The sequence below is a fragment of the Microcaecilia unicolor genome, chromosome 6 (assembly GCF_901765095.1).
Source record: "Microcaecilia unicolor chromosome 6, aMicUni1.1, whole genome shotgun sequence".
NCBI classification, from domain to species: domain Eukaryota; kingdom Metazoa; phylum Chordata; class Amphibia; order Gymnophiona; family Siphonopidae; genus Microcaecilia; species Microcaecilia unicolor.
The window spans coordinates 25,202,172-25,226,325 of NC_044036.1; the positions used below are offsets into that span (position 1 = coordinate 25,202,172).

Genomic DNA, 24,154 nt, shown 5'->3' on the forward strand with positions numbered 1-24,154 from the left:
AGGCATAAGCATCAACTCTGTGGGTGCTCAAGCACCCCCCAATGTCAAGTGCAACGCTCCACAAGAGGAAAAAAAAACCCATTCTTAGTCAATGACAGCCCGCTGCCAGCAGCTCTCTTCTCTTCCTGCAGCTTACTGGTGCTCCTAACTAACTTGTTTGCTGCCGGTAGATGCACTGCTGTGATTGAAAGGTGCAGAGCTGCCTCAGAGCCTCAATCTTCCCTATGACACCTCCTGCCTTTTCTGATGCTGCAACTTCCTGTTCTGCGTGGGCAGGATGCGGCGCCACAGGGAAGACCAAGGCAGCACTTTTCAATTCCTGTGGTGCCTCTACCGGTAGCGATCAAGGTAGTAGGCAGCACCGGTGAACTGTGTGTGTGTGGGGAAGACAAAGGGGGAAAACATAGGATCTGCAGGCCAGAGGGATGGAAAGAGAGGTGCTGCTTAGCTAGACTATGAGAGGGGGAGGGAGGGACAGACAGACAGGAAGAGGTGCTGGGTGAAAATGGGAGAGAGGGATGGATGCTGGACCAGCTTGGGGGGGGGGGGGGGGGAGGAGAGGCAGAGAGAGAGACGGGGGAGAACAAATGGAAAAAAGATGCTAGATTGAAGAGAGGGGGAGAGATGCTGGAGATCAATGAGGGAGCCATATTGAAATGTGAGGGGGGTGTGGGTGAGAAGCTACAGGGAGAAATACTGGCCCCAGGGGGAAGAAGGGCCAGGGACACAGAGGAGTAATGCTGTACACGGGGTGGGGGGGGGGGGCAGGGAAACAGAGGAGTAATGATGATCACAGGGAGGGAGGACAGGGACCCAGAGGAGTAATGCTGGACACAGGGGGGGGGGGCGGGGCACAGAGGAGTAATGCTGGACACAGGGGGGGCAGGGACATAGAGGAGTAATGATGATCACAGGGAGGGGGGATGAATAAGGACAGGGACACAGAGGGGGAAATGAAGGATAGGGCAAGAAACACAGAGGAGAAATGCTGAATATAAGGGCTGGATCGGGACACTGAGAGGGCAGATGCTGAAAATGGAGGAAGGTAAGGGACAGGGACACAGAGGGGGCATGTTAGACAGGATGGATAAGGATGCAGGATGGTGAACATGGAGCAAGAAGAAATGTCAAATGGACAAACCACAGCAAAGAGAACGAAAAAAAAACCCAAGAGATGCAGAAAAGACACTGGGTCCAAAGTGAACTATAAAATAAAATGCTCAGACAACAAAGGTAGAAAAAAGTATTTCATTCTGAATCAATTAATTGGAATATATCAGTTTTTGGAAAAGCACATCTTTGATATTTTCCATTTTAGCTGACTTTTTGAGGTTTCCAGTTCAGTTATTTTGCCTTCATATTGATCTCTGGTCCCTTGTGATATATTTGTTGTGTCATATGTTTTTCATTTGTGACCATGGTGTTGTATTCTACATAGAGATCTTGTTTTTGTTTTGTTTTCACCAGGTAGCGTATTGGTGTTTTAGGGCCCAGTGCAGTATTTACACTGCTGCCTTTTCACACAGGAGGCTGTAGCTCGTCTTGTCCTGGCAGTTAGTGCTATTATGCTATGGTAATATTCTGAGTGTGTTTTTGCCCAGGTTTGTGTATAGTATTAAAGATGTCTTAACATGGTGTGGTTTGGATTTTAAAACATGCAGGGGACAGTGCTTTGATGGTGTAATGGCTCAGGAATAAGGAATGGTATGCAAGCTAAATTTTGGGAAATGGAGCCTCGTGTTAATCTTTGAATGCAATCTAGGACTATTTCGTTTTTGGTGGTGGCAGAATGAGGGAGAATGTTGTGTTGTGTTCAGGACCCCCAATCATTTTGAAAAGTGGGCTCCTAGGCACAGAGGGAAGGCAATACTAGATCTGGTGTGCAATTCCACTGGAAAATGGACATAATTAGTAGAAATAAATAAACAAACGAAGTTTTGACAAAGCTGGACATGAAAGGAAAGAGGAAGTACTGAAGTTTACTAAACTGTAAGAATTTTGTTGTTTGGATCTTGTGGTAGCCATACAATTGTTACAGTTGAAGGTAGTTTGAGAAAAAGCACTGGTGTCTGTGCAGCGTTCTGTGCAAGTGCAGACGTCTGTGCAGATAGGGAATTATGCTCAAATTCTGGGGAGTATTTCAGTGATTGCTAGTATATGACGTTATTTTGCCAAAGTTTGTTGTCTGAATTGAATGTTTTTTTCACCCTTTCAGATCTCTTCAGTCAGGAGCTGAAACCTTCAAATATTCCTCTCCTGAGGGCATGGCTTCCTCATTCAAAAATTTTCACCAAGCTCCCTCTGCATGTCCGTAGGGAGCCCCCAGACTTAACCGAGTTACATTCCTCATACTATTCCTCCACAACCTCTCTAAATTTATTGAAAGGGCCTGAGGATTTACCAACCACGTGCACATCCAAAAGCTGTTACTCTTGCTGCACCCTTTTCAAACAAAATGCATGGTGTTTGAGCAACACAAACTGAGGGGAAAACATATCTGCAGCCGCCTGAAGCAAACCCTGTTGCTTCTCTGCTCCCAATGGTTCCTCCCCATTATACAGTACTAAGAACTAGTGGGCCTTCAGGCAAACCTGAATGTTCAGAGAAAGGTCGGGTCTCCTGCACTCAACGCTGCCGGCATATCAGGCAGTGTGCTCTGGGAGGGCTCACTTCTTTGAATTACTGAGGGCTCTGACAGAAGCAGAAACTGAGCCATAAACTCCCCGGACACACTTGGAGAATAAATCGCCCACTGTCTCGGCAGTCCAATAAGAACCCCAAATGATGCAAGTGCTTGCCATGCTCCAGTGACATAGGCCAAGCACCCAGCTCCAATTTCAACTGCCTGCTGAAGCGTTTGTCTCACAAAAATCAAATGGCTTAACCTGGTAATGAAATCCTCCTCTCCCCATACAACTCTCTCTCCTAAGACCATGTGCACATTTCACTGATTTTAAGGTTCAGCACCTTCTTTTCTTTTATGATATCTGCTGGTCAAAATGTCAGAAGGATACTCAATGGCCCCCTCCCAGAATTGGTGAAAAGGGACCAAGAAACAGGTGCAAGGAGGGACCTCAAGGCACCAAAAAGCAATCTCAAGCAATTAAAAACCAGATGAGGTGCTAACGGAAGCGTGCCTTCCTCCAATAAAGTTAAGCGTTTACTTTTCCTCTCTCTACCTTGATATTTTATTTCCTTTTTTTTTATTACTTTTTACACTGACCTACCTGACCAAGCCAGACAGTAAGGAATATTCAACCTGGAGACTGAGAACGTACTGGCTGGGTCCAGGCAGCACAGAATGCTATATGGCAGCGATGTCATAATTCAGTAGTTCTCAGTCTCTACCTGCTGGCAGGACAGCATGTGCCTATGTGTCTGGGTTGAGAACCCCTGCTGCAGGGGACATACCCAGCTAGTGTCAGGGTTTCAGGATAAATGCAATACATAGTAACATAGTAGATGACGGCAGAAAAAGACCTGCATGGTCCATCCAGTCTGTCCAAGATAAACTTATGTTTATACCTTACCTTGATTTGTACCTGTCTTTCTCAGGGCACAGACCGTATAAGTCTGCCCAGCAGTTTTTCCCGCCTCCCATCACCGGCTCTGGCACAGACCATATAAGTCTGCCCTCCCCTATTCTTGCCTCCGAACCACCAACCCCTCTTCCCCCCACCTGCTCCGCCACCCAATTTTAGCTAAGCTTCTGAGGATCCATTCCTTCTGCACAGGATTCCTTTATGTATATCCCACGCATGTTTGAATTCCGATACCGTTTTCATCTCCACCACCTCCCGCAGGAGGGCATTCCAAGCATCCACCACCCTCTCTGTGAAAAAATACTTCCTGACATCTTTCCTGAGGCTGTCCCCCTTCAACCTCATTTCATGTCCTCTCGTTCTACCGCCTTCCCATCTCCGGAAAAGATTTGTTTGTGGATTAATACCTTTCAAATATTTAAACGTCTGTATCATATCACCCCTGTTCCTCCTTTCCTCCAGGGTATACATGTTCAGGTCAGCAAGTTTCTCTTCATACGTCTTGAAACGCAAATCCCATACCATTCTCGTAGCTTTTCTTTGCATTGCTTCCATTTTTTTGACATCCTTCGCAAGGTACGGCCTCCAAAACTGAACACAATACTCCAGGTGGGGCCTCACCAACGTCTTATACAGGGGCATTAAAACCTCCTTTCTTCTGCTGGTCACACCTCTCCCTATACAGCCTAGCAACCTTCTCGCTATGGCCACCGCCTTGTCGCACTGTTTCGTCGCCTTCAGGTCCTCAGATACTATCACCCCAAGATCCCTCTCCCCGTCCGTGCCAATCAGACTCTCCCCGCCTAACACATACGTCTTCCTTGGATTTCTACTCCCTAAGTGCATCACTTTGCATTTCTTCGCATTGAATTTTAATTGCCAAATGTTAGACCATTCTTCTAGCTTCTTCAGATCTTTTTTCATGTTTTCCACTCCCTCCGGAGTGTCCACTCTGTTGCAAATCTTGGTGTCATCCGCAAAAAGGCAAACTTTACCTTGTAACCCTTCGGCAATGTCACTCACAAATATATTGAACAGAATCGGCCCCAGCACCGATCCCTGAGGCACTCCACTACTCACCTTTCCCTCCTCCGAGCGAACTCCATTCACCACCATCCTCTGGCGTCTGCCCGTCAACCAGTTCCTAATCCAGTTCACCACTTTGGGTCCTATCTTCAGCCCATCCAGTTTATTCAAGAGCCTCCTGTGGGGAACCGTGTCAAAAGCTTTGCTGAAATCTAAATAGATTATGTCCATAGCACGTTCTTGATTTAATTCTCCTGTCACCCAGTCAAAGAATTCAATGAGATTCGTTTGGCACGATTTCCCTTTGGTGAAACCATGTTGTCTTGGATCTTGCAACTTATTTGCTTCCAGGAAATTCACTATCCTTTCCTTCAGCATCGTTTCCATTACTTTTCCAATAACCGAAGTGAGGCTTACCGGCCTGTAGTTTCCAGCTTCTTCCCTATCACCACTTTTGTGAAGAGGGACCACCTCCGCCGTTCTCCAGTCCCTCAGAACCTCTCCCGTCTCCAAAGGATTTATTAAACAAATCTTTAAGAGGACCCACCAGAACCTCTCTGAGCTCCCTCAATATCCTGGGGTGGATCCCGTCCGGTCCCATGGCTTTGTCCACCTTTAGCTTTCCAAGTTGCTGATACACACTCTCATCCGTGAACGGTGCTCTAGCCACTCCATTCTCAGGTATACTTTTGCCAGTCCCTTGCGGTCCTTCTCCAGGATTTTCTTCAGTGAAAACAGAACAAAAGTATCTATTAAGCAAATTGGCTTTTTCTTCATCATTTTCCACATAGCGTTTCGCTGTATCTTTTGGTCTCACAATTCCGTTTTTAGTCTTTCTCATTTCACTAATATACCTGAAGAAGTTTTTGTCTCCCCTTCTTACATTTCTAGCCATTTGTTCTTCCGCTTGCGCCTTTGCCAGACGTACCTCTCTCTTGGCTTCTTTCAGTTTCATCCGGTATTCCTCCCCGTGTTCCTCCTCTTGAGATTTTCTATATTTCTGGAACGCCAACTCTTTAGCCTTTATTTTCTCAGCCACTTGCTTGGAGAACCATATCGGTTTCCTTTTTCTCTTGCTTTTATTTACTCTCCTTACATAAAGGTCTGTGGCCCTATTTATTACTTCTTTCAGCCTGGACCACTGTCCTTCCACTTCTTGTATGTCCTCCCAGCCCATCAGCTCCTTCCTCAGGTATTCCCCCAGTTTACTAAAGTCAGCATGCTTGAAATCCAGGACTTTGAGTTTAGAGTAGCCGCCCTCCATTTCAGCTGTCATATCAAACCAAACCGTTTGATGGTCACTGCTTTCCAGGTGTGCACCCACTCTGACATTTGACACACTATTCCCATTTGTGAGCACCAGATCCAACGTTGCTCCCGTCACAATTTGTCTGAGCAGAGCACTTTGGAAAGCATCCACAATCTTTCTACTTCTTTCCGATTTGGCAGACGGAACCTTCCAATCTACATCCGGCAGATTAAAATCTCCCAACAACAGCACCTCTCTTTTCTTCCTCAACTTTTGAATATCAGTGATCAGATCTTTATCTAGTTCCTCCAATTGTGTCGGGGGTCTGTAGACAACACCCACGTGGACAGAGGTTCTATCCTCTCTTTTTAAGGTGATCCATATCGCTTCTTCCTTTCCCCAGTTCCCTGTCATTTCAGTCGCTGCGATATCACTTCTCACATACAGAGCTACTCCTCCACCTTTACGCCCCTCTCTATCCTTCCTAAACAGATTATAGCCTGGTATGTTTACATCCCATTCATGGGAACCATTGAGCCATGTCTCTGTGACTGCAACTATGTCCAAGTCTGCCTCCAACATCAAGGCTTGAAGGTCATGAATTTTATTGCTTAGACTGCGGGCATTTGTGGTCATCGCTTTCCAACTACATTTCCTAATATGTGTTTTGGTTTTAGTGATTTGGGGGTGTCTTTTCTCTTTGGGTAGTTTCTCATCTTTTTGTTCCACCTTCCTTGCTTTTTCTTTTGCCTCAGTTTTTTTTTCAGGAATATCACAAAGCTGTAGTGGAGCAAAGGAATTTTGTAGTGGCAACACTTGTGCGGGCGGATGCTTTTGTGTCACATGATGAAGTCTGCCTGAGCCTACTGTGAACCATCTGTTCTTATGTGGTTTTATTCTTTGAGGCAGTGGTGAGAAGTTGTTATTCTGTACAGTTCTAGAAGTTGCTTTAATTGCATCCAATTCTTGCATTACTTTACAGAGCTCTTGTTTTAAAGTAGATAGCTGAAGACAGATAGGACAAGCTTTAAGTCTCCAGATGGTTGGCCTTGAAACTAACGCAGCACAATTATTGCAGAGAATAAAAGTCATCCTGATTGGCTGAAATGGGTATGAACAGGTGTACTATGTTGGAGTTAACAGCCTGCAAGAGTATGATTGAGGAGCAAAGTTAATAAGGTTTGGTTATAAATGTGTGGAAAACCCTGGGGTGGGTGGGTTGTGGGGAGGGTGGGTGGGATTATAAGTCCCAAAGTGTCAATAAATATGTAAGAGATAAATGCACTCTCTCGTGTATAATCATCGCAGGTATCCTGAAAACCTGACTGGCTAGGAGTGTTCCAAAAACTGGTTTGAGAACCACTGGTCTGGACAGGCAATAAGGAAACCTACTTTACACACTGAAAACCGAACAAGTCACTGAACTTTCAAATTATCATTCTGTCGGCAGTTGCTTCCCATTGCCTCCTCCTATGTCCCCTTAAATACATTTCAGCAAGATATTTATCTACGTTCAAAATATCTTCCATGTCTCCACAGCCGTTTATCCTCTCACATAACACACCAAAGGAAAAATTATGTATCATACCTGATAATTTTCTTTCCATTAATCATAGCTGATCAATCCATAGACTGGTGGGTTGTGTCCATCTACCAGCAGGTGGAGATAGAGAGCAAACTTTTGCCTCCCTATATGTGGTCATGTGCTGCCGGAAACTCCTCAGTATGTCGATATCAAAGCTCCATCCGCAGGACTCAGCACTTAGAGAATTACACCCACAAAGGGACACTCTGCCCAGCTCACCACCGCCGAAACGGGGGAGGGGAATTAACCCAGCTCATCCCCACACAAGTGGGGGAGGGGAATCCGTCCAGCTCATCCCCGCGGAGCGGGGGAGGGACACCACCCCGCCGATGCGGGGGGATCTGGCTTATCCTGCAACCGCAACCGCGGGAGGAGCTGACTGACCCCAACACCGCCGAAGCGGGAGGGGTACAAAGCTGCCCTACAGCCGCACGAAGCGGGAGGGAGTGCCGGCAGAATTTAAATCTCAATCCAGCCCCGTAAAACGGAGGGGAGAGGAATGCAGCAGCTCACTGTAACACAAACTCGTCTCAACTCTTGAAGAATCCAAGTGAAAAAAGAACTTGAACACGAAGTCCTCCTGAAGTAACTGAAGACTAAACTTGAACCTAAAATTCAACCAGAATATAAACAGTACAGATATCTGGGAGGGGCTATGGATTGATCAGCTATGATTAATGGAAAGAAAATTATCAGGTATGATACATAATTTTACCTTCCATATCATCAAGCTGATCAATCCATAGACTGGTGGGATGTACCGAAGCAGTACTCACCCAGGGCGGGACATTGAAATCCCTGACCGCAACACTGAAGCTCCAAACCGGGCCTCTGCCCGAGCAGCCACAGTCAAGCGGTAATGCTTGGAGAATGTATGGGCCGATGCCCAAGTTGCCGCCTTGCATATCTCTTCCAAGGAGACGGACCCGGCCTCTGCCATCGAGGCCGCCTGAGCTCTTGTGGAGTGAGCCTTCAGCTGGATAGGCGGCACCTTCCCCGCAGCCACATAAGCCGCTGCAATGGCTTCCTTGACCCATCTTGCCACTGTAGGCTTAGCAGCCTGCAGACCCTTACGAGGACCTGCAAACAGGACAAACAGATGATCCGATTTCCGGAAATCATTGGTCACTTCCAAGTATCTGATGATGACACGTCTCACATCCAGATATTTGAGAGCAGAGTATTCCTCTGGGTAGTCCTCCCTACGAAAGGAAGGGAGACAGAGCTGCTGATTCACATGGAAGCGAGAAACAATCTTGGGCAGGAAGGAAGGCACTGTGCGAATAGTCACTCCTGCCTCAGTGAACTGCAGAAAAGGCTCTCGACATGAGAGTGCCTGGAGCTCGGAAACTCTTCTGGCTGAAGTGATAGCCACCAAAAAGACTGCTTTCAACGTCAGGTCTTTCAGAGATGCCCTCGACAAGGGTTCAAAAGGCGGCTTCTGCAATGCTCTTAGCACCAGGTTGAGATTCCACGCAGGCACCACTGAGTGCAGAGGAGGGCGCAGGTGATTAACTCCCTTGAGAAAGCGCACCACATCTGGCTGCGAAGCCAGGGAAACACCCTTGAGGCGACCTCTGAAGCAAGCCAGAGCCGCTACCTGGACTTTCAGGGAACTGAGCGACAGGCCTTTCTCCAGACCTTCTTGCAGGAACGCCAACACTGAAGAAATTGGAGCAGTGAAGGGAGAAAGTGAGCCTGCTTCACACCACGCTGCAAAGATACGCCAAACCCTGGCGTAAGCAGTAGAAGTAGAGCGCTTCCTCGCTCTCAGCATAGTGGCGATGACCTTGTCTGAGAAGCCCTTCTTTCTCAGACGCTGCCGCTCAATAGCCAGGCCGTAAGACCAAAGGGGGAGGGATCCTCCATCACCACGGGACCCTGATGTAACAGGCCCTGCTCCACTGGCAGCCGCAGAGGATCATCGACTGAGAGCCTGATCAAGTCCGCATACCAGGGACGTCTGGGCCAATCCGGACCCACCAGGATTATCCGGCCCGGATGCTTTGCCACCCGGTCTAGCACCCTGCCCAGCATGGGCCAGGGCGGGAACACATAGAGAAGCTCCTGTGTCGGCCACTGTTGGAGAAGAGCATCTACTCCCAGGGATCGAGGGTCCCGTCCTCTGCTGAAAAAGCGCGGCACTTGGCAATTGGCCGATGACGCCATCAGATCTAGGCTCGGCTGGCCCCAGCGCTTCGTGATGTCCAAGAACGCCTGAGCAGATAGCTGCCACTCTCCGGGCTCCAAGGTATGGCGACTGAGAAAGTTCGCCTTGACATTCATGACCCCGGCAATGTGGGCCGCTGACAGCTGTTCCAGGTTCGCTTCCGCCCACTGGCATAGATTCATGGCCTCCTTGGCTAGAGGGGCGCTCTTGGTACCTCCCTGGCGGTTGACATAGGCCACAGCCGTGGCATTGTCCGACAGGACCCGTACTGGCTTCAACGCCAGTACCGGGATGAACTCCAAAAGCGCCAACCGAATGGCTCTGAGTTCCAGGAGGTTGATAGACCACTTTGCCTCTGCAGGAGACCAGAGCCCCTGCGCTGTCCTTCCCAAGCAGTGGGCTCCCCAGCCCGACAAAGAGGCGTCCGTCGTGACGACAATCCACTCCGGGGTCACCAGAGGCATTCCCGCAGACAACTTGTCTGTCTGCATCCACCAGCTCAGCGCCTTGCGCACTGCTGGGTCCAAGGGAAGGCGCACAGCATAATCCTCCGACATCGGAGTCCAGCGCTGCAGCAGAGAGTGTTGTAGTGGTCTCATATGAGCCCTGGCCCAGGGCACTACTTCCATCGTGGCCGTCATAGAGCCCAACAGCTGCACATAGTCCCAAGCCCGAAGAGGAGAGGCTACTAGGAACTGGTCCACCTGAGCCTGAAGTTTGACAATCCGATTGTCTGGCAGGAACACTCTGCCCACTTGGGTGTCGAATCGAACTCCCAGATAATCCAGGGACTGAGTCGGGCGCAGCTGGCTCTTCTCCCAGTTGATGATCCATCCCAGGGAGCTCAAAAGAGCAACTACCCGGTCCACAGCTTTGCCGCACTCTGCAAAAGAGGGGGCTCGGATCAACCAGTCGTCCAGATAAGGATGGACTTGTACTCCTTCCTTTCGCAGGAAGGCCGCTATGACCACCATTACTTTGGAAAAGGTCCACGGAGCAGTAGCCAACCCGAAAGGGAGGGCTCTGAACTGGAAGTGTCGTCCCAGGACTGCAAAACGCAGAAAGCGTTGATGAGGAGGCCAGATGGGAATATGCAGGTACGCTTCCTTGATGTCCAAGGAAGCCAAGAACTCTCCTGCCTTCACTGCCGCTATAACAGAGCGGAGAGTCTCCATGCGAAAGTGCCGCACTTTCAAGGCCCGATTGACCCCTTTGAGGTCGAGGATAGGCCGGACAGAACCTCCTTTCTTTGGTACCACAAAGTAAATGGAGTAACGTCCCTTGCCAAGCTGATTTTCTGGCACCGGAACGACCGCACCCAGGCGGATCAGGTTGTCCAAGGTCTGCTGCACTGCCACAGCTTTGACCGGAGACTTGCAGGGAGAGAGTACAAACCCGTCTCTTAAGGGTCGGCAGAACTCTAGCTTGTAGCCGTCTCTGATGACTTCCAGCACCCAAGCGTCTGAAGTTATTGTGGTCCACTCGCCCAGAAACGAGGACAGCCATCCTCCAATCTGCACTGGGGCGTGGACCAAGGCCCCGTCATTGGGTACGAGACCCTGGGGGAGGACCGGAGGGAGCACCTCCGGGACGGCGGTCTCTGCGAAAGGAATGCTGCTTGGGGGAGAAATTCCTCTTGAAGGAAGAGGGGGCAGAGGAGCCCGACCTGCCCGGGCGGTACCGACGGGCTTCCTGAAACCGTCCTCTGGAGGTACCGGGGCGAGTACTAGCCCGAGCCCTGACCTCTGGTAACTTCTTGCCCTTAGACGTGCCGAGATCGGTCACGATTTTGTCCAGCTCGACCCCAAAGAGCAGCTTGCCTTTAAAAGGCAATCTAGCCAGGCGGGATTTAGAGGCGTGGTCAGCAGACCAATGCTTCAGCCAAAGCCACCGCCGCGCAGAGATTGTCTGAGCCATGCCTTTAGCTGAGGCCCTCAAGACATCATACAGCAAGTCTGCCAAATAGGCTAAGCCCGATTCCAGGGCCGGCCAATCAGCCCTCAAGGAAGGATCCGAGGGGGAAGCCCGCTGCACCATAGTCAGGCACGCCCTGGCCACATAGGAGCCGCAAACTGAGGCCTGCAAACTTAAAGCAGCCGCCTCAAAGGACGACCTTAAGGCCGCCTCCAATCTTCTGTCTTAGGCGTCCTTTAGGGCTGTGCCACCTTCCACCGGCAACGCCGTTTTCTTAGTCACCGCAGTGATTAAAGAATCCACGGTAGGCCACAGATAGGCCTCACGTTCACTTTCAGGCAAAGGATAGAGGCGGGACATAGCCCTAGCCACTTTAAGGCTCGCTTCCGGGACATCCCATTGAGCCGAAATTAAGGCGTGCATGGCATCATGCACGTGGAAGGTTCTAGGCGGGCGCTTCGTCCCCAGCATAATGGCAGAGCCAACAGGGGCTGAGGGAGAGACGTCCTCCGGAGAGGAAATCTTCAAAATGCCCATGGCCTGCACTAACAGGTTGGGCAAATCCTCTGAGCTAAAAAGCTGCGCTGCAGAGGGGTCATCCGCTCCAACCGAGCGGGGATCCGTCTCCTCCAAGGAATCTGCAAAGGACCGTTGGGAGAACTCAGATACGCTGCCCTCATCTACATCGGAGGAGACAAAGTCCTCCAAGGCCTGGGAATCAACCCGAGGGCGTTTACCTCCGGGGACCTCAACCTCTTTACCAGACGAGGGAGCAGGGGCAGCGTTTTGCATAAGAAAGGCCTGATGCAGCAGCAAAACAAACTCGGGGGAGAAACCCCCCAGACTGTGCACTTCCGCAGCCTGGGCTACAGCCCTAGACGCACCCTCAACCGGCGCTCGCAAGAGCGGGGGAGAGACATGCTGCGCATCCAAGATGGCGTCCGGCGCGACACTCCGCAAAGGAGCCGCGCGGGAAGAACGGCGCTTAACTTTAGCCCCTATTGTGCCGTCGCCCAAATTAAGGGCGTTCATGGCATTAATGTCTCCTACCTCAAGGGCGGCCCAAGAAGAAGCCGTCCGAGCCGCGTGGCCGGCCAAGATGGCGGAGGCGAGCAGCGGGGGATGGGCGTTTATGGCGGGAAAAACCGCCACGCCGGAGGAAGGACCGGGACACTCATCGGTCACGAAACTGTCACCCAACAAGGGCAAATCAGACTTTAAGACCCCCGCATCCCCTCTAGAAGCGCTCAAGCGATCCGGGGAGCGACTCTGTGCGCCCTCGCCCTCCGACGCCATATGCCACGTGGAGATCAATCGGGGAACCCCCTGCCCGCTATAAAAAGGTAAAAATTACCTGCTTTCCGCTCCGAGCTGTAACGACCTGGTGTCCCAGTGAGTAGCTGCAATAAACGTTTAAATAAACATCGAAATAAACGCCTTTAAGGACGTTCAAAAAAATTTTTTTTTTTTTTTTAACGGAGCCAGCGGGAGGGGGGAGAAAAGGAGGGACCTGGCGCCACCAGGTTTGCACTTGCTCAAGAAGAGCCCTCAACCCCAGGCACTCAACAAAACCTAAAAATTAGGCTTGGAGGCCTAGCCAGAGCTGCTGCTGTGTGTGACCACCACCTGCTGAGATAGAGAACATACTGAGGAGTTTCTGGCAGCACATGACCACATATAGGGAGGCAAAAGTTTGCTCTCTATCTCCACCTGCTGGTAGATGGACACAACCCACCAGTCTATGGATTGATCAGCTTGATGATATGGAACATCTAGTTTTCTAACTAGATCTTTTTATTTTATTTTTATTTTAATCATCTTAACCCAGGTACAGGCACAAAAGCACAAGTCTTGCAGCATTGTTTTACTCATTCTTTCAATTCGTAACACTAAAGGTATGTTCTAGGGCTTGCTTTACTGGGTCACTTAAGACATCAAAATACCATATTTTTCGGACTATGACGCACTTTTTTCCTCCCAAATTTGGGAGGAAAATGTTGGTGCGTCTTATAGTCCGAATGTAGCAACCCCCCGTTACAGGCACCTCCCTCCCTCCGTTACAGGCATCTCCCTCCGTTAAAGGCATCCTACATGTCTGATTTAATAGACTTACCACCCAGAAACGCTAAAAGATCATCCCGAACTTTCCTCAACCTCCACTTCCCTAATTGCAAGGGCTTGAAATACAAGGCGCTGCACGCGTCAACCTTTTCTTACATGAGCACGCAGTTCTGGAATTCAGTGCCGCGCAACCTGAAAACGATTTACGAGCAAACCACCTTCCACAAACTACTGAAGGCCCATCTTTTTGAGAAAATTTATGGAAAGAACCAAAACACATAAAGCCCACACTCACTGTTCAATAATGCATCATTACAGCCACTCTGAATTTCTCATCCCCCGTAATCTCTCCACACTCATACCTTTACTCACAGAAAATGTATACCAAATGCTTTCCTGTCATTATATATTGCCCCTTTTAGTTTCCCGTTGTTTCCTTCCAATGTATTGCCCCTTTTAGTTTCCCGTTGTTTCCTTTCCAATGTTTCAATGCTCTTTTCCAATGTTATATTCCTTAATGATACTTGACTTTGTCTCACATAACTCCTCACAATGTAATCCATAACCGAGTTGTAACAAACTGTATTTCCATCTTTCATAACGTATTGTAAGCCACACTGAACCCGCAAAAAGGTGGGAAAACGTGGGATACAAATGCAATAAATAAATAAATAAAATCCTCCCTCCATTACAGGCACACCCCCCTCTCTCCCTCCGTCGGAATTTTAAAACTCACCTCGTCGGTGTGATTCGCGGTAGCAGCAGCGCTTCAGCGTGCATGTTGCTCGGCGATCTTCACTCAGCCTTCTCGCTCTCAGCTCTCTAGTCCCGCCCACAAAGGGCGGGACCAGAGAGCTGAGAGAGAGAAGGCTGAGTGAAGATCACCGAGCAACATGCATGCTGAAGCGCTGCTGCTACCGCGAGTCACACCAACGAGGTGAGGAGTTTTAAAATTCCAACGGAGGGAGGGAGGGAGGGTGCCTGTAACGGAGAGAGGAAGGGGGGTGCCTGTAACGGAGGGAGGGTGCCTGGAACAGGGAGGGGGGCCTGTAACTATTTTTCAGACTATAAGATGCACTTTTCTTTCCTCCAAATTTGGGAGGAAAACCTAGGTGCGTCTTATGGTCCGGTGTGTCTTATAGTCTGAAAAATACGGTAGTTTGGCGGTGTTTGGTCTCTCCCCAGTCCAAAACATATTACTGAGTTAAGTGAAATTATAGGCATTTTCTACTCTGTTACTTCTCCACTTTGAAGCAAAAGTGGTGAATTAGATGGCTGGACAGATTAAAATGGAAACAAGAAAAAAAGGCAATGAATATCTATTTGAGCTGCCTTACTGAGTTTACTTCCTGCTGCGACTCCAGTAGATGTTGCTCAAGTGGTGCCAGCTGCTCCTTTCCTCCTTTTACATATTCCTCCAGTTCTGTGGCTTCCTGCTGCAACCTGTTAAGCTCCTCTTTGGCTTTGCTCAGTTCTGTTTCATATGTAGAGATTTTCAACTCCTGACTTGTTACTTCAGCCTTAAGTGAAGAGATCTGAAAGGCGGAACAAGCATTTCATTCAGACAACAGATATACCACATTTGCTAACAAACTTTGGCAAAATAAGCTTATACCAGCAATCAATGAAATACTGGGAGAATTCTGCACAATGCAGAATTTATGCAGAATACTGCACATACACCGGCGTCACCAGCAATTCTGTAATTTTCCTTCCTCCCCCATAGAGATTTCAGTGGTAAGAGGAGGTGAATGGCTGAGCACTGGGCCGCATACTCCTCCTCTTCCAGCTTAGGCTCCACTGCTCGTTTGAACGGTGGGGTTGTATGGAGGGCTACATGGTTCAGGTGAATAGAAAGGTCTGGGAAGATACAGGAAGATGTGGCCAGATGTGCAGCTATTCACCTCCTCTCACCACTGCAATTGAGGCAAGAAGGAAACACTAGATAAACTGAGGTAGGCAATGTGAGGAAGCGGATGGGGGGGGGGGGTGAGCAGAAGGAGCAAGCCAGGGACGGAGTGTGCCATGGGTGGAAGGGAGAGGACAGCAGGAATCAGTTGGATGAGGGTAATCAAAGACGTCAAGTGGAGGTGCACATGCGTCAGGGTAGGAGAAACTGGAGAAAGCTGGGAGCTGTGTGTCATGGAGTAGGAGTTTTTGGAGAAAGCTCAAGGGGTAAGCACTATAGGGTACCAATTTTTGACAACATGAATTCAAATATTTCTGGTCTAGATGGAGCAGGATGAGCCACTCAGCCTGATATCCTACTTTTCACATATAATATAAAAGCTGTTCAATGCAAATCAATCAAAATGTTATGAAGTCTAACATTATAAATAAAATTCTGAAAGAGTGCATGTAAATATTATAGCACATAAATGCAAGAAGGTACACAAGTGAACAGAGGATGGACAGGCAACAGACGCCCCCCCCCCCCCCCCCCCATTTATGTACACACTTATGCACTCGCAACTACACTAGGCTGCAGGCACATACATTTATAAGGCGTGCAGATGCCACATTATAAAAAGTATTCTATAAAGGATGTCGGGCACCCAGATGCTGCTACAGAATAGGCTTTCAACATCCCGCAGTAGGGAGCCTAACGGGAGGTATCCACTTATAGAATTGCCACTACAGAGCTTTTATCATAGGCATGCAAGGCCTATTTAACAGCTTCAACAGATCTCAATAACAAAGTACTGAAGTATGAAAGTAAGTGTCCAGAATCCATCATTAAAAGCGCAAGGGCACTCCAAAAAGCAGAAGGCATGAGGGAGAATCCACCAGTGCACATAGAGGGAAACAGAATTTATAAAACAAGGAGAAAGATCTCTAAAAAGAGTTAGATCACCAAACAAGGAATGTGGCAAATGCACAAACAAATTAGGAAATGCTAAGCATCACATCAGGAACCATATGTTGCTCAAAGAGAGGTGAACTGAAACAGAAGTATAAGAGATTGTGATCCAGTGTTCTGAGCTGCAACTATCCAACACGATGGTTCACAGCAAGCATGGAAAAGACTGGGAAAACTGTCACATGTAGATTCTGTAAAGAGCTGGAAATGGATATGCATCTCATAGCTAACTACAAAGTTCTGATGAGAGCAGGTTTGTATACAGAAAGGCACAAAGGTGGCACATTTCATCCACTGGAAACTTTGTAAACACTACAACATTGCTGTTCTATTGGAATCACAACCTTATTAGAATTATGGAAAATGATGAAAAGGACACGATCACCTTAGACATTCCAATTCCAACCAATAAAAAGATTGATATAAGAATACAAGACATCATGGTAAAGGAGAAAAAACATCAACACTGGTGACAGAGGTCTCATTGCCAATTATTCTGTGCATTGAGTGGAGAACGAGAATGTCTTCAAATACGAAGCATGCAGTCAGAGACCAAGGGAAATGGGGAATATTTATCTTTCTGCCACATCATATTAGGTGTCACAGGTTGGATTAAAAAGAATTTTTCAGCTCACTTTGATAGGCTACCTATACGTGTAATATCTTATTAACTCCAGAAGGAAGCCCTTTGGCACTATGTAAATAAAGTGATTGTAGTTAATTTGATACTGATTCATACTCCATATACCCTGGCTTGGGAGGGAGTGAGTTTCATTACTGTCATGGTATGCATAAAACTAACCCATTTGGAGACACTATACGTAAAAGAAACAACTCAGCACTGTGATAACAAATATTTGTTTAAGGACACATTTAATGAAAAGGTCTTCTTTCTATCCACAGCAAATCCAATCTAATTCATCCAGTACAGATTATGTTTTCATCTTGGACTCATCCAGATTGAATTAGTGACCTGTAACATATTATTTTAATACTGTATGCCAACATGAAATCAGACTGTCCAACCTGTCAATGGCTTTTTTTTCTTTTAAGTGTTGAATATTCATGGTTTTACCTGATGATATAAACTACCCATGTTAAGGATATTTAAAAAAAAAAAAACCCAATTTTGTTCAATGCTTCATTACTAAAATAATTATTTCATACACTGTAATTCTGTAGTATCAACATTTCAGTATTTTATTTTCTTCCATATGCTTTCTCAAAACGAACATCTGAATTAACTTTTAAAAAAATCATGTAATAGTCACTGTAAAAGTATAGCCCAATGCTCAAATAGCTTCTCAACAATGACATAATATTATAGTAAGCCAATATTATGGTACTGATGAGAAGCTATTTGAGTGTTTGGCTTTGATACTTTTACAAGTGAATTATTTACCGCCACTCTTGAGATTGATTGCAGGATCATTTCAATCTTGATTTATCAAGTGAGTACAATTTAAGCATCTGAGTCATACATGTCAAAATATCTAAGGTCTGAATAAGAGCGTACAGCAAACTATGTTCATTCTCTAAATGAAGAAAAATCCTATTACACCTGAAGAATCTAGAGAGAGTTAAAGGAAGCTTTGTGTCACTATCTTGTAATATAATTGATTTTAACACTATAGTTTTATGTATAGCATAGAATGCTAAGCAGCTGCAGACTTCTGGGAGCATCCCTAGTCAAACCTTGGGTGCCGCCATATAAAACTATGGAGATTCCTATGTGTACCTGCAAATAGACATCTACAGTACACTGTACTCTGCTTTTCTTTTCATCCTCATTTTTTTTCTTATTTGAATTGTTAGTCATTGCATTTTTATAATTCTAGCTGCACTCAGTTTTAAAAAATCATTTCCCCGATTCCACTCTTCAGGTGTTTGTGTTATAATCACACATTAGATATTCTCAGTAAGCAAAAAGCATGGTTTGCTCTCTGATGTTCCAAGGCAGTGCACCTTTCTAGGTAGGGCAGATATACCAGAAAGGAAAAATCAAAATGCTTAGATGGGAAAAATGTAATCTTGTGTTTTGACATATGCATATCTTTGATTACATCACCTCATCATACTTTCTATTTCCTAAAGACACAACCTCTGTGTATCTGAAAGGATATTTAAACGACATACTGAAATAATTAAAGTGTGAATCTGGTTTCTTGCCCTTAAACTGCAGTGAAGTTATGCAGCAAGCCTGCTCCAAGTGTTTTCTCTGCGCAATTCCAGATACAGCTGACCTGCACAGCAACTTTGCACGTCCAAACACAGATAAGGATCACAGAAACCTGATTTTTATTCATCAGTCAGCTTGGTGATTGTCTGACTAGATCACAGATGGTCTAGACCAGCAATACTGAAACGATTGCTCAGTGACTCAATCTAGCAGCAAGCCAAATCTCAAAGAACTAAATTCAAATACTGTCTTCGGCTTAAGTTTTAACTCAATTATGAGAACTATATAAAACCCGCTATAAGTGGGCCAAATTAAAGGCTTGAAAAGTTGCATGACTTTCAAGCCACAGGTTCAGTACCATAAACAAATCCTGTTCCTATTAATTTAAATATCAGAATGTTATAGTTTGCAGTTGAGTCAAATTTGATGCCATCTGCAATGAGCACGTTGTCATGAGGATCAACACCCACATTAAGTATATCCTTGTATAAAAATGCATAGACATACCAGCTGGGACTCCTCTGCACACTTCTGTCTAATGTCATTCAGTTGTTCTTCTAGTTTGGCTTTTTGCTTGTCCAGGCCATCAAGAATGTCTTGCACTTCCTGTTTCTGAGCCTGAAGATTTTGAAGATTACTGCTCTCTCTTTCCACTTCATCTTGTAGATCCTGAAGTGAAGGGAAACAGTGTTTAGGTGTCTAAACTGTTAACACTTAACACTGGCATGCATGGTACATTATCACATAATACAGCACAAAGGTAAGATCTGGTCTCAATTATTGGTCAATTTCAAAATGCCACCATTATGTTTTTCAAAAACTGAAGAAAAACATGGAAATTCTGGATGTTGTCAGCCAATGTCCAAGTAAATCAGCAGCAGGAAAAGAAAGACCATCACATATGAAAACAATTATTAAAAACATGTTTTGCCAGTTTATAAACAATCAGAGCTTACTTTCCGGATGAACAGTCTTGAACACAGTTCCACCACTTTTGTTTTTCAGACTCCAGAGCCAGAATTGCTGGGGTGTTCAATACAAAACACCCCCCTCCCTTTTCAGGCATTCTGCAGGCACACTCCAGGGTGAGCCTGGAGCAGACAGGAGAGAATGGTCATTCTGTTCTTTAACCTAACTCCTCTTCTTCTACTGTTGAGTATGAGGAGTATGCATGTTTGAGTATCAGTATAACATAGTAACATAGTAGATGATGGCAGAAAAAGACCTGCACGGTCCATCCAGTCTGCCCAACAAGATAAAGTCATATGTGCTACTTTTTGTGTATACCCTACCTTGATTTGTACCTATGCTCTTCAGGGCACAGACCGTATAAGTCTGCCCAGCACTATCCCCGCCTCCCAACCACCAGCCCCTCCTCCCAACCACCAGCTCTGGCACAGACCGTATAATCTGCCCAGCACTATCCCCGCATCCCACCACCGGCTCTGGCACAGACCGTATAAGTCTGCCCAGCACTATCCCCGCCTCCCACCACCGGCTCTGGCACAGACCGTATAAGTCTGCCCAGCACTATCCCCGCCTCCCAACCACCAGCCCCGCCTCCCACCACCGGCTCTGGCACAGACCGTATAAGTCTGCCCAGCACTATCCCCGCCTCCCAACCACCAGCCCCGCCTCCCACCACCGGCTCTGGCACAGACCGTATAAGTCTGCTCAGCACTATCCCCGCGTCCCAACCACCAGCCCCATCTCCCACCACCGGTTCTATAAGGGGGGAGGGAAAGAAAGATTTTCCACACTTTTTATAGCACAGTAATTCCCAAATCTATTCTGGGGGAACCCCAGCCAATCAGGTTTTCTGGATATCTAGAATGAATATATACGAGATTGACTTGTATACACTGCCTCCTTGGTATTCAAATCTCTCTTATGAATATTCATTGTGGCTATCCTGAAAACCTGATTGGCTGGGGTTCCCCCAGGATAGGTTTGGGAACCCCTGTTGTAGAGTGACAGTTCATAATTGGCTCTGGGTCTGCCTCTTTACACACAATTCTGGCCTGCTACCCTGTTTCCCTATTCTTCTTCCGTTTTGTCTACAAATTAAGCCCAGATAACAAATGCGCCCTTATTTGTCCTGTTTGTCCTAATTAGATTGTAAGCTCTGTCGAGCAGGGACTGTCGCTTCATGTCCAGTGCTGCAGAAATGATATGTAGTAGCACTAGTAATAATAGTAGGTACATGCCACCGAAGTGAAAAGCAATTTCAACCAAAAAAAACCCCAACAAATACAGAAAATAAATCATATATAATTATAGAAAATATTATACAGACATTTCACAATAATAATCAATTCAGAACTACTGACTTCTCTGTATCAGCAGAAGCATCCCACTTACCTAGTTAAAGTCATAACTTGTGAATGAAGGAATGATGTACGTGAAAGAAGGAAATATGCTTTCTCTCCCAGTTTGAAAGAAAGGAGATAAGCTAGGCATTTGCTGTAATCATTGGAAGCCTACAGATGATTTGCTCACTGAAACGCTACAGAAATGTACCCTGCTCAGCTGGTAGTCAGAGAAAATGACAGTGGTATGAATTGCTGTCAGCTCTGTATTATTTTCTCTCACTTGCCAACATTCTAATAATAAACTTTCATTGGCAAAAATTTGTTTTATATTTATTTTAGAATGATAGTACACAATAAAAGCATATATTGTACTGTATATAAGAAAATAAGTCAAAATCCCTACCCAAAAGGAAGGAGGAGCTGTAGCAGACCTCTGGAGGCTGTGAGATGTCTCAACTTCAAACTCTTAGACAAAGAAAATTTGTCAGGGCCTGTTTTAGATGACATTATCCCTTTAGTCAGGGCCAAGCATTTAGAAAATGGCTGTGCTTTGGACCTGGAAGTCAAGGAGTTTTGCTATAATTTAGACTATACCTGTGCTGCTCCTTTGCAAAGGGATTGTAAGCTCTTTGAGCAGGGACTGTCTTTTGTGTATGGTGTACAGCGCTGCGTATGCCTTGTAGCACTATAGAAATGTTAAGTAGTAGTAATAGAATCTTGAAGCTACTATGCAAGAAGGTGGAGGCAACTTCCTATGAAGTGGTCCCAGTAAAATGTGCAGAGGATACCCCACTCTCTACCTCCTGGTAAGGCAGGGGTTTTCTCTCTGCTTTACAGTGATTGTGGAACCAGTTCAGGTTGTCTTTTCGGGCTCACAGAGTTTTCCTTCCTTAACGCTTGCAACCAGACTAAACATTGGCCAGAATCTAAACATATTAATCATCTGGAGTGAATACTGAAGTTCTAGATTTATCTTCCTTACACTGGGCAAAGGCAGAACCCTGACTTCATCTATGTCATTATAAGCAAGGAAGAAAAAATGTTGTTCTTTTTAGGGGAAAAAAAAAAACAATGAATAAAATTAAGAACACACAAATGAAAAACCTCTTGCATCAGTTTGGCAAAGTGCAAAAAAGCAATCCCGAGGGTACTAAAGAGACAATTACACAACGGAAGAGTCATACATGTTCAGACCTTTACACTAGTTCTGAGCTCTGGAAGAACTCTTGTGTCCAGAACCACTGGACAGCATCATGCACTTGTGTGCTTGACCCAATCTTGCTTGTTGACAGACAAATCAATTGTTTCCTTTTAACAAGTGTCTACTGAAGATAGTTCAGTAAAAAACCTCAGTACCTGACCAAATTAAATGCAGAAATGGATTTCCTGGAATATGCAAAAGTCTCTCATTGTCAGTGTGTCAGTTCCTGCACTGAAGCTCCCCTAAGTTCCATATATTGATTATGACAGAGATTGGGGAACAACTATAAATGGAAAGGTGGGCTCTGTGTGGGCAGTCAACTGCTGTATTCTGAGAATATCTGTTACAGGTAAACAACTTGATTTCTATAAAAAAAAAAAAATAAGGAGTTCAGAGTCGTAGGCCATCAAAAAAATTGGACAGGGAATTATTCTTATTGGGAAAAGTCCCTTTACTATATCTATAAATAAAAGGAAAAAAATGTCTGTAGGCATTAATCAGGGAAAACAACCCAAATATCATTTAAAAAAAAGGGGGGGGGGGGTGAACTTGGGTTCTACTCCTCAGGATTCGATTCCCACTTCTGCTACTTTGTTACCCGGGCAACTCACCATCTCCCATCGCTCCCCTACCCACTTACACTGCAAGCTCTTTGAAGCAAGGGCATATTCTATCTGAATATTTATCTGCACTGTATAGCACTGCATACATTCAGTAGCACCATATTATTACAATAATCAAACATGAACATGTCAGTGGAAATGAACCTTATGTAGACAACTGATCTTGTCAAAGGCTGATCATACCACTTGGTTGGGTATACATACAATAGCAAGAAATGCAGATCTGCTGTCCAATAACCATATTAAGGAGCTGGAGGCTCACGTACTGCAGAAGTTGGGATGGCTGACATGAATTGCAGGTCTTTCAGGCAGGTTAAATTGAAAATACACAAAAGAATACTAGGCAATGATACTATGTACACAGGGGACAAGCCAGGCTCGCAACATAGAAGCCAACTTTTCAAAATGATTGAGGGTGCTAAACCCAATGGAAATTACCCTTCCACGGACACAGTTTGCCTAATATTGGGGGTGCTCAAGCACCCACAGCACCAGCTCCTCTGATTCACAAGTGATAGAGGAGATAGGCAATGCAATTTTATTTTTTTATAGCATTTATATCCCAAATTTTCCCACCCGCGGGCAGGCCCAATGTGGCTTACAACAGTAAAGGGCTGAAAAGGCATACATTAATTTGGCATAAACAATCAAGTACATGGAAGTAGGAGTGATCAGTGAGTAATTACAGAGAAGGGGAAGGGGAAAGAAAGTGGAGGATGTCATTAAGATAGGTAGATTTAGAAATGTTCCTACTTTAGAGAATCAAAAAATGGATCAACACATGCTCCTATCTTCCCAGCAGATGTGCTATGTTATAGTGGGGTTGCTCACTGAGAAGAATTCTGGCCCGGACAGGTACCATCTTGAGTTTTACAAAGTGTTCAGGATGAGCACATTCCTCTCTGGCTGGATCTGTTTAATTCAGAAACCCAGGGGCATCTAGGGGCTATATCCCGTCCTTAAACAGGAGGCACCCTAATCGGCGGGTGCTATAAGTAACAGACCGTATAGCAGGGGGGGTGTGCTTTGACGGCACAACCGGCAGCGCGATAAAACACGAAACGAATAACAAGCTGTGTACCTAGGGGTTTTCCTATGAGTTGTGATGCTATAGGAAGTTATGAAATGTACAACAGAAGTAAATGCGATTTATGAGATGTAATGTAAAGTGCTTGGCTGCGGCCATAATAAATTCCAAATTTGTCAAAGAAATGGCTGGTTATTTCTCTTCTTGGTGGCAAAGAAGAGGGGGGGGGGGGGACGGTTGAGCAGTGCCGAATGCCCCAGTTGATTTAAAAGCTGATTTGGGAAATTTAAAACGTGAGCTTAAATCTTGTTAATGATTGGAGGTAGAGACTTGCACAGGAACGGAAGCAGTTCCTGCGGGGTTCCCTTGGGGACAAGAAAGACCATAATCAAGTAGATTGAAGGG

The 24,154-nt window shown here is 46.1% G+C and overlaps 1 protein-coding gene across 3 annotated transcripts in view; it reads right to left on the reverse strand.

The window, feature by feature from the left end:
* EPS15 (epidermal growth factor receptor pathway substrate 15) overlaps positions 1 to 24,154 on the reverse strand; it is a 251,598-nt gene that overhangs the window by 69,049 nt on the left and 158,395 nt on the right. For all 3 annotated transcript variants that reach the window (XM_030207237.1, XM_030207236.1, XM_030207238.1), the window contains exons 14-15: positions 19,094 to 19,255; positions 14,885 to 15,082 (exon numbers count right to left, since the gene is read on the reverse strand). In XM_030207237.1, coding sequence (XP_030063097.1) covers positions 14,885 to 15,082; positions 19,094 to 19,255 — 360 coding nt within the window. The remainder of the gene's footprint in view (positions 1 to 14,884; positions 15,083 to 19,093; positions 19,256 to 24,154) is intronic.